At 50.1% G+C, this 18051-nt stretch overlaps 1 protein-coding gene across 1 annotated transcript in view; it reads right to left on the bottom strand.

The window, feature by feature from the left end:
• The window catches only part of VAT1L (vesicle amine transport 1 like), a 149956-nt gene extending 134649 nt beyond the window's left edge, over positions 1-15307 (bottom strand). The window contains exon 1 of the mRNA XM_023246187.2: positions 14955-15307. Within this exon, the coding sequence (XP_023101955.1) occupies positions 14955-15187 (233 nt within the window). The 5' untranslated portion in view covers positions 15188-15307. The remainder of the gene's footprint in view (positions 1-14954) is intronic.
• Between the last annotated feature and the right edge of the window lie 2744 nt (positions 15308-18051).

Here is an 18051-nt window from a genome sequence, read left to right as displayed (position 1 = left end):
TTTACAGAAGTACCGGCAGAGGCAGAGAGCTCCCACGGCCACCAGGACATAGGCTGTCCCGCAAGATGACCATGATGTCAGAACACTGGCCCCCAGAAGGACCTCCCCAAGGGATCATTGCAGTGGCCCGCTGCAATCGCTATAGCGAAATTTAGATCCTTGGCTGTGGCCCTCTGGCTCCTCCCCACGCGATTTGCTTGAAAGCCTTGAGCCTTAGTTTTCTCACCTCAAAAATGGGATAGCAACGTGCTCGCCCTTTGGGGTGTTGGTGCGGCGTGTATGTGACAGTACATGTAAAACGGGAGGCCTCACACATGGGAAGTACTCCATAAATGTGAGCCGCGGTCATTGTCACCACCCCCCAGCCCACCATCTCCACGCAAAGAAGGTGTCATAGGTCAGGTTCCAGGGGAAGCAGACCCAGAGACTGAGGTTTGCATGCAGGAGGTGTGAGGGGCAGAACTCTAGGAGACAACCCCTCTGTAACATGTGAGGGCAGCTGGGCTGGGTAGAGGATGAAGTTAAACGCTGACATAGAAGCAAGAAGGACTCGTTGTATCCATGGAAAGTTCCAGAGCTACGATGGCCCCACAGGTCGTCATGAATCAAGGCCAGGGGACTAGGCTTTCATACCCTCGGATGAGAGCTGCCCCAGGGAGGGAGCGCAGTCTGGGGCAAGGTGGCCTCCTTCGGCTGAGGGCAGTGCCTCCGCAGGGGCACAGCTGTGACCGATCAGCCACCATCACTCCTGGTCCCGGGTCCTAGAAGGGGGTTCTGGGGGGTGCACCCAGTATCCACTACAAGACGGGTGGCACATTCTTCCTTTGCAGGGTTTTATTCCTTTGGTGGGCACAGAGCAGTTGTCCCTGATGCTGAATATTTATGAAGCTCCTTTTTTTTTTTAATATATGAAATTTATTGTCAAATTGGTTTCCATACAATACCCAGTGTTCATCCCAAAAGATGCCCTCTTCAATGCCCATCACCTACCCTTCCCTCCCTCCCACCCCCCATCAACCCTCAGTTTGTTCTCAGTTTTTAAGAGTCTCTTATGCTTTGGCTCTCTCCCACTCTAACCTCTTTTTTTTTTTTTCCTTCCCCTCCCCCATGGATTTCTGTTAAGTTTCTCAGGATCCACATAAGAGTAAAAACATATGGTATCTGTCTTTCTCTGTATGGCTTATTTCACTTAGCACCACACTCTCCAGTTCCATCCACGTTGCTACAAAGGGCCATATTATGAAGCTCCTTTGTATGGTGGCCCCTGAGGAGGAAATTTCCATGCATTCTTACAACTAAGGCAGGGAGGGTGTGAAAGAGAATGCGATCTTTCAGCTGGGACCTGAGAATATACGAGGAAAGGGAAAGGCAGGAATTGAAGAGATCAAAGCACCGAGAAAGGGGCAGAGACTGAAGAAAAATAGGAAAGATGAAAGCAGGTGGGTTGTCAAAATACATGCAGGATTGGTCAGTCCTGGGAAGGTCAGTGAAAAATTGGAGTTCGGGGCTTTCTATGGGTCCGTGGGAAATCACAGAATGCTGGATAGGGTGTGGACATCAAGGAGAACATGTCAAGCTCCAGGTGGGAAGTCTGGACTTCCCTGGGCTCGGGGAGCATCAGTGGCGACCCCTGCCAGCTCCCCAAAGAAGAAGAGGGCCCCAAAGCAGGATATGCGCCTTCTTCACTCTGCTCTCGCCTGGCTGTTGCTGAGTTCATCAAAGCACTGAACTCCACATCCAAGCGGGGACAGAGCAGCGGATGTGTGAGGCATTCCCTCATTTCCCCAGAACTGACGATTTTGGTTTTGTTTCTCCATCTCAGCTGATAACTTGAGAAAGCCAGGACAATAGGCATTGGTCTCGGAAGATCTAGCTCCCAATTCTTTTTTTTTTTTTTTTTTTTCTTTTTGGGCTCGTGTAAGTGCCTGTTGGGTTATCTCAAGACTGTGAGAATACACGGATACTAATCTGCTAGGGGAGCCAAAAAAAACAACAAAAAACCACTCACTGTCTCAAACAAGGACACCTTTTAGGCAAATCTCAAATGGCATCTCTCATTTGAGAGCAACCAGAATTGTCCTGGATGGACCTCAGGAAAGAGAAGCCACCTGTGTTCCAGCAGACTCTCCTCTCTCCACCGCTGCCCCATGGTTCCCGACACTGGCCCCCTCCGCGTGACCCTGCCCGCCCTGTCTCACCACTGTTTTTAGATCAACAGACCACTGCGGCCATTTGAGACCTATTGAAGTTCTCCGACACATCTGATGTTCTTTGTAATCTACCATTTTGTTTATTAAGTCAATAACGCTATTGTTGCCCCACCCAGATCCCCTTATCCACAAAATCGGGATGATGATGAGGGCAGCACAGTTTGGGCTACGGTTGTACAAGTCAGTTTGATTCCCTCTGAGAGAGGAAATACATTCAAATCCTGTGTCCAAATTAGCATTCAAAACACATTTCTGTAGTATTCTAACATGGAACAAAATGGCCAGTGATTGAGAGTCTAAATATCAAGGAGCCAGCTTTCAACAGAAACAGAAGAGCGTGGTCCAGATGGGTCCAAAACAAGCTCTCCTTGATCCCAAGACTAATCCCTTGATTTTTGGACCCGGAGTTATTTATTTACTCTCAGCCTCTCCTGAGGACACAGCGGGTATTTGTTCCTAAGAAGGTTTCTAAAAAGGTTAAAATCTCTATGTTCCATGTTAGACGTTGACCAAGTCATTGACTTCAAACGGGTGCCTGGCAGTGATTGGTTACGTAGAACATTCAGTCTAATTCAATTTAAATTCAGCGAGCCCCCCTGTGACTTGGGGCTTGGCATCTCCCCTTCTCAGGAGTTCGGAGAGGACAAATAAATGACTACATGGTGTGACAGTCCCCTTAATAAGAGACGGTACAAAGGTCATAGCTAGCAGAGGGCAGTTACTGACTCGCTTAGCAGGAATCACGGAGGCATCCCCAAGAAACCATCACTTAGGAAAGGGTGTATTCTTTGCTCCTCCTCTCCCAACCTCTTCTCCCTCATCCAACCTCTAAGTGGCGGGGAGAAGCCAGTGTCAGACATTGCAAGGCGCTTCCTGCTTGACTCCTTCCTGGAGACCCAGAGAGGCGGGGGCTCCGCAGAGAAACAGCCCATTTTTACTATGATGTGACATTATCCCTTAAGTCATTGCTGCTGTTAAAAACAGCATTTAGTAAAACAGTTGTTTCAATTGGGGGAATAAATGGGGTGAAGTCTAGAGTAGCAAATTGTGCAACAGAACATTCTGCAGCGGTGGAAATGTTCTGCATCTGTGCTGTCCATTATGGTGGCGTTGGCCATATATGGTTACCAAACACTTGAAATGTGGCTAGAGTGATTAAAGAACTGAACTTTTAACTTTAGTTAATTAATATTTAAATGTAATTAACCTAAGAAGAAAGCAGGAGCAGCATCACTATCCTATTGTCTTCCCCACAGATTATGAGCAACTCCAAGGCAGAGTTTGTCTTAAAATACACCTCTCTCAGTGTTCACTGCTTAGCACAGGGGGGGCCTTGCAGAAAACGATTCCTCCGCTGAAGGGGTCAGTAGGAAAATAGCTAGGAGTGATACAAGCTCTTTCCTTCCTTCTTGCTGAAGAGAACGAGCTCAGCCGTGCTCGATGCTTGGCGGCAGCCTTATTGAGTATGTTGGTGTATCAGGAAGGGTAGAGGGGGACTGAGGAGATCAAAGTCCTGCTTGATTGATGTGCTTTGGGTAAAGCAAAGATTTACTTCTGGAAGGTAAAAGAATAGGTGTGAAAGGTGAGCAGAGATAAATGTACGAGACCAGGAATCTAAGGGTAGGATTTGCGAGTCTGGGCGAGTTTGAAGAGCACGGGGGCCAGGTTAAAGGTTAGCAGGAGGCACAGAGGATGGAAATGGGAAGAGGAAATTTTTGAGGGGTTTTTCTCTGTAGCACAAATGCGACCTGCTTTGGTGTTTTCCAAAGGACTCGACAGAATTTGACAGTGCTTTGAAATTCTATTGGAAGTTGGGCTTCTATTCAAGAGCGAACAGACCCAACTACATCAAGGATACAAAAGGGAAAAGAAGAATAGGAAAAGCAAAGGCAATGTCAAAAGAGCAAAAAGAAGAAGTCAAGTCTCCCCCATGTGCTATTGGCTGAGGACAGAGAGGGTGAGGCTCCAAGGGAGTGGGTGGGTGAAAACTGCCTTTGCTATCCATTTCCCATGAAGGAGCAGTCCCAGAAGAAAGGACCTTCTCCTTTATGGTCAGGCAGAGAAGTTTCTCATGGATCTGAAGGCAGATAAACTTGGAAGGGCTGTTTTAGGAAGGTGGGCACATTGCTAGCTGCATTTAGCTACCCAGGTTCTGGCTGTGAAATGCCGACTCAAAGTTTATTACAAGGTCCCCAGGAAATACAACGTTAGTGAGTTTAGCTGGGAGGCTAAAAAGAATCCATTTACAAGATCATTCAGACCAATCATAGGAACGGTGGCTCCCCATTAATAGCTCCCCATTAGCTGATAGAACTAGGTGTACTATAAACAAATGAAAAACATTTCTTTCTGAAAAACAATTCTTTTTTTAAAAAAAAGAAAGAAAAGAAAGTCTGTAATTTGATGGATAGTCTGTTTGAAGAAGTACGCGTGTCTGTATTGAGAGGAAGGAGAGAGGGCCACAGAGCACAGCCTGAAAGCCTCACCAGTTTAGTGTAGAACTCAGACTGTCTGGGCCAGTGGGGCTGCCCCACCTTGTATCTGTGTGCCTGAATAGCAGCTAAGCCTTCTGGGGAAAAGAAAAACAATCATCCTAAGAGAACTACAGGTTGGAGCACATAAGTCTGCACGAAGACACTTGTGGCAATACAGGGGGGGAAGGGGCTTGATTCTGATATGTGGTATATCACCCTTCACCTCCAGGGGCTTGAGTCTAGGACAGAGGAGGGAAGAATGGGTACGAAATCCATGAAGATGAAGCCCTGGAGAGAGACCCGGGCTCAGTCAACATCAGCTCTCTTTGTCTCACTACTTGTGTGATCTTTGGCAAGTTCCCTCACCCCTTTGATCCTGTGTCTTCATCTGTGACATGTTTGGTACCCTAGAAATTCCTATAAAACCTGTAACATAAGTACTCAATGAAGGTCGTTACGATAATAGTGATGATGAGTAATTAAGGAAAGAGCGTTACATTTATTGGCTCCGAAAAGCAGGGGCATGCGTACCTAAGGTGGCATACGTTGCTTATAAATGGAGTAGAAAGGGTGCCACAGCCTACAGGGAGGGCCGCACCCCCTGGGATGGAGAGGAAATGGGGGAACTTGGTGAGATGGCTCCAGCTATGGTGGGAGGGGCAGGACAGGACAATAGCAGGGGGTCAGAATCAATGAGGCGTATCAGGGCAACACCCCCTAGGAAACCCTTGCACCCACCTGGCAGATTTTGAAGGGGGAGGGTCCTGATACCTACCAAGGAAAGTAGGAACAGAGTCATGGACATACCGTTTGTTTTCAAAGGCTGGGTTTTCTCCCCTAGTAGTTTGAAAGGCGTATTTATTTCCCAGTGTTCCTGAGATATAACTGACCTATAACATTGCATTGGATTAAGGGGTACAACGTACGGATGAGATACATATGTATATCGTGATATGATTACCACAGTAGGTTTAGTTTGGTTAAATCTCATTTTAGCATCCAGGCTGCTGGGGCCTGGGTCCCCGGGGGGACAAGCCGGAATGCTCGAGTAAGTGCTCCTGGAATAACGGAATAACAACCCCCAGACGTAGCACGATGGGTTGTCTTCAAGATCCCTGGCTTCCAGCACTCGGTGCAGCGGGATGTCAATAAGGAGAAAATTACAGAGCATCTTGAGAAGTCAGAGACCCGCATTTCCCAGCCTAGGGAAAGTAGTGATTAGAGAATTCACAAAGTGAACATCCAGCTTCAAGAGAACAGATTGTATGAAGGAGAGGTAAAACTGTCTGAATACGTAGCTCCTTTGGTGTCCTCGCCAGTCTCCGCGAAAAGACCCGCAAGCTGGAGAGATCCAGACCTCCTGACAGAGGAAGCCGAGGTGACAGAGGGGAGCCTGAAGCCACACCTGTGTGGACCGGCTACCACCCGTATCAGGGAAGTAAACACTGTTGGTGTTTACAAGTGGCAAGGCAACTTCTGTTGAAATGTACATCTAACATTTGGGGGACGGTGGGTCATGTATTCGCTCATTCCCCAAACATGTATCGAGTGCCTACTGTTAACCAAGCACCAGGCTTGGTGCTCACCAGTGAAGTGATAATAGAGAAAGTTTCTAGAATTTCCAAGATTACCAAATAGATTTAAAAGACAGTGGGCCTGACAGTTGGAAATATTATATATGTGTCGTTTAATGTGATTCAACAACTTGGTGCTGAGAATGTAATGTCCCGGGATAGGAAATGGAGCTGCCTTCCAGTCCCCTCTCTGACCCTTCACTTTTTGTGGTGAAGAACAGAGTCTCCCATCACCCATGACGGCTGCCATTTTGACCAGTTGGGTGTATCTTTTACCCCTCTCTTCTGGTAACTGCCTTCCATTCCTTTTGGAGTATGTCCCCACCCCCTCACACACACACACACACACACACACACACACACATACACACACACACACACTTCATGTGTTCCTGGTAAGGCAATCAATCAAGGTGTCCCATTCTTCTAGATCAGTGTAGGGGGACGTGAGATGCACATGTGGCCAATCACAGCACCTTAACCCCTTGGGCCAGACAGAGAGAGAGAGATCCAGGGGCTGATATGTGATTCACGGAGGGCCATTCAGATTCCTTCCTCGATGTATGGAAAGCGGGAGAAAACCGTTCTCTCTGGGGCTTGCCACACTCGCACGAGGCAGCTGGGGCAGAAGGCCGCCATCTCTCCGAGTCTCAAGAAGGAAGCTCGCTGCAGGCAGAACACATGAAGCTAACTCATGAGAAGAAGACACGAGATGGAAGGGAAAGGAAAGGGGAGAGCCTAGAATTCCAGAGACAACGTCATCGCGATGGTCAGCATGGCGGAGATAAGGAAAAGAGAAGTCAGAGCAGAAGATCTCTGTGCTTAGCCCGGCCTCTGGCCCACAGTAGAAGCACCGGGCATTGTGCCTCCGTCTCCTCTCTTGTTCCTTCGGGAATTCATCTGAGTCTTCTTGTGTACGTCATGGCATGATGGCACATCCTGTCTGGGGCTACTTTGGATGTTAGCGTTTTGGAGTCTGATTAGGGCCTCTATCCAGAAAACTTTACGTAAAGTTGGGACTTTTTAATGTCCTACTTCTTCTCCCTACCATTAACATATATGAAGCATATACTACACGACAAGGACTTCATTCATTCATCAAATATGAAAATGCCAACCTCATCGCTAGAGACTTTAGACGTGTTATGTCTTTTTATACACACACACACACACACACACACACACACACACACACACACACAATTACCCCCTGAGTACTATAATGGTACCCATAACACAGATGAGCAAACTGAGGTAATGGAAGACTAAGTCATTTTCCTAAGGTTAGATAGGTTGCTAAAATGATCTGATCTAAGATTCGAATCCAGGTCTGTTTCATTCCAGGCATTAACTATTTTATAACCAGAAAGCATACGTCCTTCCCATCCCACCTGGGTATGTTGTCCATGCCGACCTGAGGAATGAATCATTATCATTCCCTTCACAGAAGACAATTATCCTGCATTGGGCTCTGGGGACTACAGCCATTTAGACAAGTCAGGAGTAAGCAGGCCCATTGTTTCACTTCCCGGGGTAGGGGGCGGTGGGGGGGGGTCGGTCTAGGAAAGCACCGTCTCGCACACCCCTGGCCCCAGAACAATGATCGGGATGAGGCTTGGGTGAGGGATCAAGGGTCACTGGCAGAATGAGATTGAGGACAGAAGCTCCCTGTGTGTTTCCATCAAGAAAATATAACATTCAAAGATGAAACAGCCTCTTTCACTGAAGCATAAATTTTGTCTCCTGGGCCTTCAAACATTGAATTTACTCATTTTAATACCAGGGCTCCAACCGATTTTCTGTGTGAGATCACACACAGAGGAATCAAACTAATTTGAGATTACACGCCCGCTACCCTTTTCCTGTGAGGAGGCTCGTCTTGTTTCTAATTAAACTTTTTCTTCTATGACGAATGCCAAGATGCCAAAAAAGCTCCCTATTGAGAGAAGTGCCAGGAACGTGGGGTCACGGGGGCGCCATTTCCCCTTGCCTGGGTGAGCCCTGTTGTCCGTGTTGGATGCTAGTGATGTGCCCAGAGGTGGTGGAATTTGGGTTCCTCTGAATGAGAGCGAACCAAACCCCAGAGGCTTGACGGTCCTGCACATCCAGCTATCCTAAAAATCTCTACTGTCGCCCTCGGGTGGGCAGGCAGAGGGCCATCGCGAGTGAGGGTCGCAACAGGTCAGTCCAAATGCATACCGACCCTGGAAATTAGATTCAAAAGCCAGCACCCTGCCCCCTGGTGCCAGTGTAGTCTGGAGGTGGCACAGCAGGACCAGGCACCAGAGGGTGGGGTCAAGTGCCCGCCCATCTTTTACAGCCTGGTTGACTAAGGAAGGAAATAGCCTTCCTTGAGCGCCCGCTGTGTGCAGGGCGCAGTCAGGACGTGACAGACTCTCAGCTGGTCTCACAAGTCCACGTGGGTGTAACTACCAAGGCGAGGCTATGGGCAAGTGGAAGGAACTGTCTGCTTAAGATCACCCGGCCATGATGGGGTCGAGTTGGGGTCTGAACTCGGATCTGTTGTAGCTTCTCACCACTTGCAGTGCAGCTCTCTTAGAAAGTAAGCGCGATAACCTCAGGGGGTTATGAGGGTCCGATGTAACGCGGAGAAGGACAACGAGCTTTGTGGCAGCTAAGACAGGCGAGGGGGAGGGGGAGCGTAAATATCAGCCGTCACGCCCTTTGCGCGTCATGGGCCACCTGCCGTTGGTTTCTTCTGAGATCAGGCTGCCATTTCTGGGAACCTGCTCCGCATTCGGTGTTCCCTAAGATGTCCTATACTTCCTTTTTCTGTGAAACACAAGAAGCACTGATTCTGGGCTTCCTTTCTTCCTCCAATTGCTGGGGAGGCAAGAAGTCCATTCCATTATCGGCTGAAGAGAAGACACAGCCACCACCCCCCCACCCCGCCCTCACCGCGGAGGACCCAGTTAAAGGGCAGATGCACATTTTCCCGGATAAATAAGATCCCCGAAGTAGCGTCTCCATCTCGCGTCATCACCAAGCGGGGCTCGGTGTGAGTCAGACAGAGTCATCCTCTCCTGTCAAATCCTCGTATCTCTCTCCGATACAGAGTCATCCAGAACACTTTGTTCCAATCATCATGGCAGAGTGGCTTCCTGGCCAAGCCAAGGACCTGGCTTCCTGGCCAAGAGACCGTCCAAGCGATTTCTCAGTTTTATAAGCACTCGTGTCACTTAACCTCCTGCACTCCATTTGTTTATGTGAATAAACACAGGAAAGATACTACTGGCCATATTTCATTAGATGGGCCTCACCAGTGACAGTTTAATGCCGTGTTGTTTGGGGATATTGTACAGGCAAGTTGCCAACGTCGCAGTAGCCCAATCGAGGCAAAGGGGGCAGAGGAAGAAACCTGAATGTCTTGAGTGGATCCGAGGAGTGGTGACTGTGTTTCATCAGCATGGGTATTCTGGGTCAACGGTCCTAGCCATCTGATGTTAAGTAGGTCTCCAAAGAGTCCCATAGATCGGCAACGGAGGGAAAGTGGACGTGGTTTAGAAATACAAATGGCCATTTTGGGGGTGGGGGGCGAGATGGCACCGTGCCAACTTTGAGTCCTACCCGTTACGCTTTAGGTCAGTGAAATGCTTTCCTGGTCTTTCTCTGTGTTCCTGCTTCCAGTCTTTGTGTCTGCCTGCCTCTCTCTACCTCTTGGTCCCTCACTGTCTGTCCTTTCTCTCTTGTGCCTTTGTCACCGAATCCCTCTGATTTTCCCAAACGTAAAGAGTGCAGGAACAAAGCTGGCTCGGACCTTCACACTGCTTTTCCACGTAGCAGTTTGTGATCTTAACATGGCTCTGAATGTCCGTTTCCCAACTTGAAAATGGAGATAGTAATACTGATATTGTGGAGTCGTCCCTAGGATGACATGAAACAAAGCCCCTGGCAGGCAACTCAGTTCCTGGCTCCTCACGAGTGCTGAGTAAGTGTGAGTTCCCTCCCCTGGCTCGATGCCCTCTACCTCCGTGACACGTTAGAAGCCCACCGTGTGTTGGCCTTCCTTTCGTGTGGCCTGCCCTCGGCCCATTTTCGGATCAGCCAATGCAGCCATGACCGGCTGGGACCATTTTTCATCCAACTGCTCTCATTCTAGCAGTTTCATGTGGCCTCTCTCTGTAAATCAGTCTGGGAAAATAAATGTCCCCGATCCATTAGTGCCTTTCCATCACAAGCCAATTTGAGCCACAAACCAGAGACAAGGCTTGTTAATGGCCACTTAAATATATTTCCGCAGCCCAGCCTGGAGACCCTCAGCCTCAAATCCTCCCAGCTCCTGTCCAAGAAAAGCCCCACTGTGACAAGACTTCTGGCAGCAAAGGCAGTTGCGGGGGGTGGGGGGAGGGACCGTGTTCCCTGGTTTGCCTAAAACAGTCCCAGTCTGCTCCTGCTGTCCCAGAGTAACTATGAACAGTGCCCCTTTAACACCCCCAAAAGTTCCAGTTTGAATGAGACACCAGATGGAAACCAAGAATAATAGTGTAATAATAGCTATCATTTATTGACCACTTGTATATGCCAGGCATCACCAAAAAGGTCTTTCTACGCTATATCTCATTTAAACTTGACTACAACACTATAAAGGGAGGTGCTATTATTATCTCCATTTTATAGACCAAGAAGCTCAAGTTTAGAGAAGTAAGCGACACATTCAAGGTCAGCCAGCATACGGGGCGATGTCTGTGCCACATTCAGACCCCTTTTGCCTGGGCAGCACACCCATCCCCCGCCTGCTGGGAGTGCTGGCCGCTCAGGGCTCAGTGCAGTGCCCCAACCCCCTTCCCTCTTCTGGAGGAACAGCGCTCAAACAGGAGTCACCATTGCCTGAGAGGCTCCCTGCCCCCACTCAGAAGGCGTCCCACAGCCCAGACCTGACTGACGACAGGGGGCCAGAGGGCGTGGGGAACACAGAGACTTCCCCTATTGCTGCGAGGTCAGATTCTAAGGTATAATTCATGCCCCAGAACTCCTGGCAGGATCCAGGGCAGATGAAATCCTTGGCTTAGCTCCTCCCTTGTCCGGCTCCCCTTACGTCCCTTTCCCCAAAAGCACCCCCTCAATCAACCACTTAAGAGAGCAGCCTTGTGTCTGGCTCTGCCTCTAGGGGGCAAGACCCATGACCTATGGTTAGCAAGAGACGGGGCTGGGACTCCTGTCTAGGAAGGTCTCAGTCTTCATCACAGAGCAAACGTAACATGACATCGCCTGTAATATCCACGTGATTAAAATGACGGCCTCCAAGTCCTCAAAGAAATAAGTCACACAGGCACAGACAGGACAACGGAGGTGGCGACAGTCACAACACCCACTCCTCATTTAGTGCCAGTCTCGTTTTTGCATCTGATCCTCTCGACAATAGGAGGTTCATCTTGTCTGTGTTTTGCACTTGAGGCGTGGCAAGCTTGGAGAGGCGGAGATGTGTCCACCGAGGCCACACAGATAAAAAGTGCTGAGGCTTGGGCCTACCTCCGGATCCTTCGCCTTCCAAAGGCCACGTGCTGTTTCCGCATGGCCACTTAAGTAGCTTGCCGTGTAAACTGCTCAGTGAAGGGGTGACGGGACCGGTTCCCCATCAAAGCTGATGCTCTTGTCACCCATTAGAAGACTCTGTAACCCCTCCCGCCCTGCACTCCCCAAAACGGTTCTTTCTGAGCTGCATTTGACCAGCATGTCTCCCTTTGGGGAGAAAAGCCATATTACTTTGGAACTAGCCAGAGAATGTTCTCTTAAGTCAGACATAAAAAAAAAAAAAGTCAAAGGAGCCATATTCACTGAAGAAGGGAAGGAAAGCAAGCTGGCACTGCATTGCCAAAGGTCCAGAGAGGTAAATCACATTTCCCGTGGCTCTCCCACAGAGGGAGACAAATGGAATAAATGGAAAACAGCAGATGAAGATTCAGATCCTAACTGTACTATCTGTGTGATGTTTTTGGCAAATTACTCAACATCTCCAAGCCTCAATTCGCTCCAGTATAATATCTTTCTTCTTGCACCACAAAAGAGAAGGGGTAAATGAGATCAAATAGGCATTTCCCTGTACCTCTTCTCTTCCATTCCCATACAGCGTATGGAGTAACCAACTTGGACCCTCATTCCAGGTCTGAATAATACTAGTTCAGACAGGGTCTGCTTTATTCCCAAGCAAATAGCATATCCTACTTGATGATAAAAGGTTTCCATTAAAAACGGAGAGCACATAAAAGGGGGACCTTCATCCAGGAAGCCATCGGCTGATTCATAAAAATACAGAATGAGTCATCCTGGCTCCCAAGGCTAAACTTACAATCAGTGGGCATCTTTGGCCTGCCAATCCTAGCCCAGTGTAGGAGGAAAGACCCAGCGGGCAGTCTTCACAAACCTACTTCAATCCCCCCTTGCAAAACCGATGAACTCTGCTTCCAGCTTGGGGAAATGAAAATCAATCTGGGCCCTTTGCAATGCCGGATTCCAAATGTTGCCCCATGTCTGGTTGGCTTACTGAACAACTAGGGTGGGGAATCTGCAGTGATTCCAGAGTGTGTGTGTGTGTGTGTGTGTGTGTGTGTGTGCACGCGCGGCTCCAATAAAAAACAGGCTTGTGCATCTGGCTTTGAAAATCAATCTCCTGGCTTTCATCTTGACATTTATTATTTCAAAATGCTTCAGTTCCTATCAGCCTCTAGGCAATTAGCATAAGACTAGAGAACTCAGACCTATTTGTACTGCAAATGATGCTCTCTTCTTTAAAAAGTAGCTTCAACATTTTTACCCTCTGAACATCCCCTCTGGTGAAGTCCTAGAATCCAGTTTGGATGAAGGGGCATAAATTGTAGATACACATAGGCATCTATACCATATTTCTCATCAGTGGTGAAGAAAGGAGAATTACCAATAAATACATAGTTTTAGTTTTACAAGCCAGACGTTCTTTCACCAGCAAGTGAAGAAAAAGAATGACTCTACCCTCCCCATCCGAGCGTCTTTTCTCATTCCATTCATTCAGCAATAACTTAGTCCGTCAGCAGCAACTGATGCGGGACATACTGTGTTCCAAGCACTATGCTAGGCATTGGGGATTTATTGGCGAAAAGGGCCGACGTAAGCTCTGCCTTCTGGGATCAATGTGCTTGGTTCAGCAAGAGTTAACAAAATAGAACTACACAGGATTCCCCAGTCTGCAAAAGCCTCTTCCCTTACCCTGAATTCCCAAAAGTCATGTCTGGAGTCGACTGTGACCAGCTACATGTATGAAGAGTGAGTCAGAGATCAGTGCCTGCTTCTCTTGACAGCCACCTTCCAGCCTGCCATGGAGCCCTGCACCTGCTCTCAAGGCAGCGACTGGGAGGAGAATCTCCTTTGCGGTGTTTTTTTAGTTTTTTTGTTTTTGGGGTTTTTTTTTTGTGGTTGTTGTTTTGCCTCTGCGTATGTCCCCAGAGTCTAGGTCTGGGATTTAACCTAGAACAGGTAGGCTGACTGCTGCTTTCGGTGGGGGGGGGGGGGGGGGGGGGGGGGGGGGAAGCAGTGACTGCTGAGGACTTTAAAACACAGACATGAGAGAGGGTAAGTCCGTCTCACTGTGCTGAGGGCAAGTTCCCCTTGGGAGCTTCCCATGCTGCTGCATGAAGAACTCAGAGTGTTGGATCCAGTGAACCCTTTGGGTTGAGCCCTCCCTCCTAGAACTTCAGAGAAAGGATCATAGTGACAGCACACAGAGAGGCTTAAGCACTCCAAGGGGAATCCCAGGCGGGCCTAACTCTGAAGTTCCCCCAGGAGGAGTGGGGAATAGGAAGGGTACTCGGACTGCTGAGCTCCCTTTGAGATGGGGCGGGGGGGGGGGGGGGGGGGGGAGATGACCAGTTGTTTGCTTTTCCTCTTCGGAAAAGCACAGAAGAAGAGAAGACGCTGGCGGGGAAGAGCGAGCCTTGGCCTCACCCCTGACCAAGCTCAGATGCTCCAGGACCTAACCCCCCGCCCCCGCCCCTGCTTCCCAGTGCCTTTCCCCATCTCCAGGCGCCAGAGGAGCGGAGTGCACCAGCGGGGAGGGAGAACGCACCTCCCCAGCCCTCACTCTGTCGCCAGACCCGGCAGCGGTACAGCATAGAGGTTTAAAAAAGAGTAGGAAATCCTGGCCAGGTCAGTTAGTGGCGGCAGGGAGACCTTGGGCAAATCGCTCTTTCTGCGCCCCGGTTTCCTCGCATGAAACGCCGGACAATGACGGTCCCTAACTCGCTGGGTCCCAGGGAGTATTAAATAAGATCGCACACCTAAAACTCCAAAAACGATGGCTGGCACACAGTCCTCCAACGGTTATTATTGTTCTTTAACCGTGTTACCAAACTCCCTCTCCCGGCAGCTCAGCTGTCCTACCCGACGGAGAGCCCCCCGCCGCGCAATCTCCCAGACCCCGGGACGCTGGGCGCCACCATCCACCCCGTTCCTCCCCGCCGAGAGCTCACAGTCCCCTCCGGTCACCCCTAGATCCGGCTGAGAGAGGGCGCGGGGCCACCTCGCGGCATCCTCCGCCGGCCGCCGGCCGCCGGCCGCGGGGAGACTCGGGGACCCGCGGGAGGGCGCGGAGGGGGCGCCCACGGCCACTCTTCCCCGCGCAGCGGCCGCGCCGAGGCTCCGCCACCCCCGCCCCGGGAGCGCCGAGCGCGCAAAGAGAGAAAGCGAGAAAGACGCGGATACTGGACCAGGCTTTGACGCGGATCTTGAGCTCGCCGTCCTGCGGCTCGGGCATGGCCTTCCTGGTGACCCGCAGCTTGTTGAGCCCCCCGAAGCCGGCCAGCACCACGGCGCGCATCTCCTGGGCGTCCCCGAGGCGGTGAGAGCCGCCGCCGCCGCCGCCCTCCGCAGGCTCCTTGCCTGCCTCCTTCTCGATCATTTGCTCCGTCTCCTCCGCCTTCTCCACGCCTTCCTTGGCCATGGCGCACGGGGGGCGCGGGGCGCACGGGCTGCGGCGGCTGCGGCGCGGGGGGCTCGGGCTCCTCTCCCGCGGGTTCCTCCTGTTGAATGTGGGATGCTCCGCTGTGCAATGGCTGCAGCCTCCGCGAGCCGCGCTAAGGGCCACAGCCTCCGCCGTAATCCTCGCAAGAGCCGCGCCCCCGTCCGCCCCACCCCTTCACCCCGCCACCCTCGCTCCCCGCCCCCGCTCCCTGCCCCAGCGAAGCCTCGACTCCACTTCCAGAGCCGGTCTCAAATCGGGCTCCTGATCGCAGCCCCAGAGCCCAGACTTGCCCAAGACTCGTGAATAAAACACGCAGAGAGGACGCCGTGTCCTCGGCGGGCGGCGCAGTACTTTGTTATTTACGGCGCAGGCTCGGCGCCTTGAAATGGACAGAGGCGAACGTCTGGGCCTGGAGGATGCCTCCCGGAGACACGATTGCCTCCTCCCGCACGGATCTGCGGGGGCAGGCGGGAGAGACGGGAGGTGGGGCTGTTTCCCAAATCGCAGGTACCCGCTGGAAGGGCAAAAAGGTTCGGGAAGCGGGAAACGAGAAATCCCACTTACTCTCCTGAAGAGTCTAAACCAGGGTGTTTTTCACTCCAGACTCTCGGGTTCAGCGCGCGGATGCTCTTTAAGGGGTATCACCAGGAGCCTCTTTTGATGGCTAATTCTCACCACCCGCACCATTTCCAGGCACCAAAGAGGCTTCAGAAAAGAATCCTGTACCAGAAAAGGGTCCCCTTTTTGTTTTGATCACCAGAAGATCATTCTGTACTCTGGCCCCAACACACACACACACACACACACACACACACACACACACACACACACTCCTCCCGGTAACCGGCAAAATTTGGGGGTTTTGTTATGAGCCCTTTGAAAAGGAGCTTATAGAGAAACTTGAACTTTTTAGAAAAATGATGGGCAGGCAAGAGTGTTGGTGGGCTGTTAAGAGAAACCTTGTTGTGGAGGAGTGATGGATGTATATTCTATTACCGCGCAAACGCCGCCACCTTTGGGACCTTGGGCGACTCATTCAACCTTTCTGACCCTCAACAACTTCATCCATAAAATGGGTACCTTAATTTTGTTTATTTGCATTGTGCTAAGTGCGGGGGTGGATAGGACTTTCAGTGACACGTGGTCCTTCCCTTTAAGGAGTTTATTCTCAATCATAAGGTGGGGAGGACACAGCCAAGAAATGGAAATGACACAGTGAATGGTGTAAGTGCCTCTCCTCCTTCTGTTCTCCCTGTGCCTCTGTGCTCTAAATGCTCTGGCCTTCTGTTCCTCAAAAATGGAACCATGTTCCCTCCCACCACCTGCTGTCCCTTGACCTGGAATGTATGTTGCATGTCCTTCATCTGGTGTCATCGCCGACTTCACTTTCAACTTAAGCACCCATTCCTTGTTTCCACAGGTTGGGTCTGCATCCTTTATGGTAAACTCTCATGGCAGTTTGTAATGAATTTTTTTATATGATCCACCTGCTAATTACTGTCTGTTTCCTTTTTTTGCACTGTGGGCAGGGGTGGTTTCTGCTTTCATCCAGCATGGGTTTCCCTGGGGCTCAGCCCCTGATTGGTGCACAGTCGAAAATGCTTAGAAGAAAAAAAAACCCTTGTTGAGTGAATGAATGAGTCAGTGAATATAGATGCTACTGTGGTAGCCCAGAGGAGGGAACTTGGCCGAGGAGCTGGAGAGATCCTCATAGAGATGCGGACGTTTGAGCCAGAACTTGAAGGATAAGCCAGGTTCCTCGGAGAGGATCACAAGTCTATTCAAACACATGGAAAGGTAATGGGTAAAAGGAGAAGACACTGTCTTGATCTGTATGGACTGAGCATCAGCTGGGGTTAGCAGTCACTGGAGGCTAGGCGGAAAGATTGCTTCAAACCAGCTCTTGAAGTGTTTCACGTATCATGTTATAAAATTTAAGACATAATCATGGAGGTGACGGTCGCCACTGAAGTCTTAGGAAAACAAAAGCCAGGGAATGGCGTGACTGTGTTTTAGGATAATAACTTTGGCGGGAAGTGGGCGGGAGATGGGGTGATAGATTTACTGCAAGTGTGAAGGTCAGTCAGAGACTATGGTGCACAAACAGGCAAACAGATAAGAGCCTCAGCCGAGGCGGTGGCTGGGGGATGGAGGCTGAGTAGACAAGGCTGGTTACTGCATTGAACACGTCATTGTAAACCCAATTACGATCCCAAATTAGGAAGCCTGTTGCTAACGTGAAATAGAGCGTTTAGGCTGCATTCCATCCCGAAACAAGACTTTGACAGCAGACCCTTGTGGGGCAAGCTTCATAGTGGCCCCGCCCCAGAAGCCAGGAAATGGGTATTTGTCACTGAATTTTCTGCATGATTGGCTAAGGGCCGTTCGTTCCTGGATGCATGAGCTCCCTGGCACTTCCAACCTGCCCCGTGCACCTGGGCTAAGAGAATGCCCAGGGAGAGAACTTGGGATGCTCTCGGTAGGAAGCCATTGTCTTGTATAGGCAATGGTGAGTTAGAAAGGGATATGGGTTGAGGCTGATAACTTCCACAATATATGACATCATTTGGGGGTAGCTACTGTTCTGGACACCTTAGGTACGTTTGATTCTCAGAATAACTTTATTAGGTAAGCATTATTATTCCCACTTTATAGAAGAGAAAACTGAGTTTAACATCAATGCTCTTAACATCTCATCATGCATATTTCTTTGAACGGGCCACCCAGTTCAGCTCCTGAATAATAATACTCCATGGCATTTTTCATGTTCTCTGCTCATTTATTGGCCTCCTAATATCTCTGTCCTGCCAAAAGTCCCTGCCTTCATTGTCAGGGTTTTCCTT

The sequence above is a fragment of the Felis catus genome, chromosome E2, assembly GCF_018350175.1.
Source record: "Felis catus isolate Fca126 chromosome E2, F.catus_Fca126_mat1.0, whole genome shotgun sequence".
Classification (NCBI taxonomy): domain Eukaryota; kingdom Metazoa; phylum Chordata; class Mammalia; order Carnivora; family Felidae; genus Felis; species Felis catus.
The sequence above is the reverse complement of the archived record's forward strand: the minus strand, read 5'-3'. Positions and strand labels throughout refer to the sequence as shown.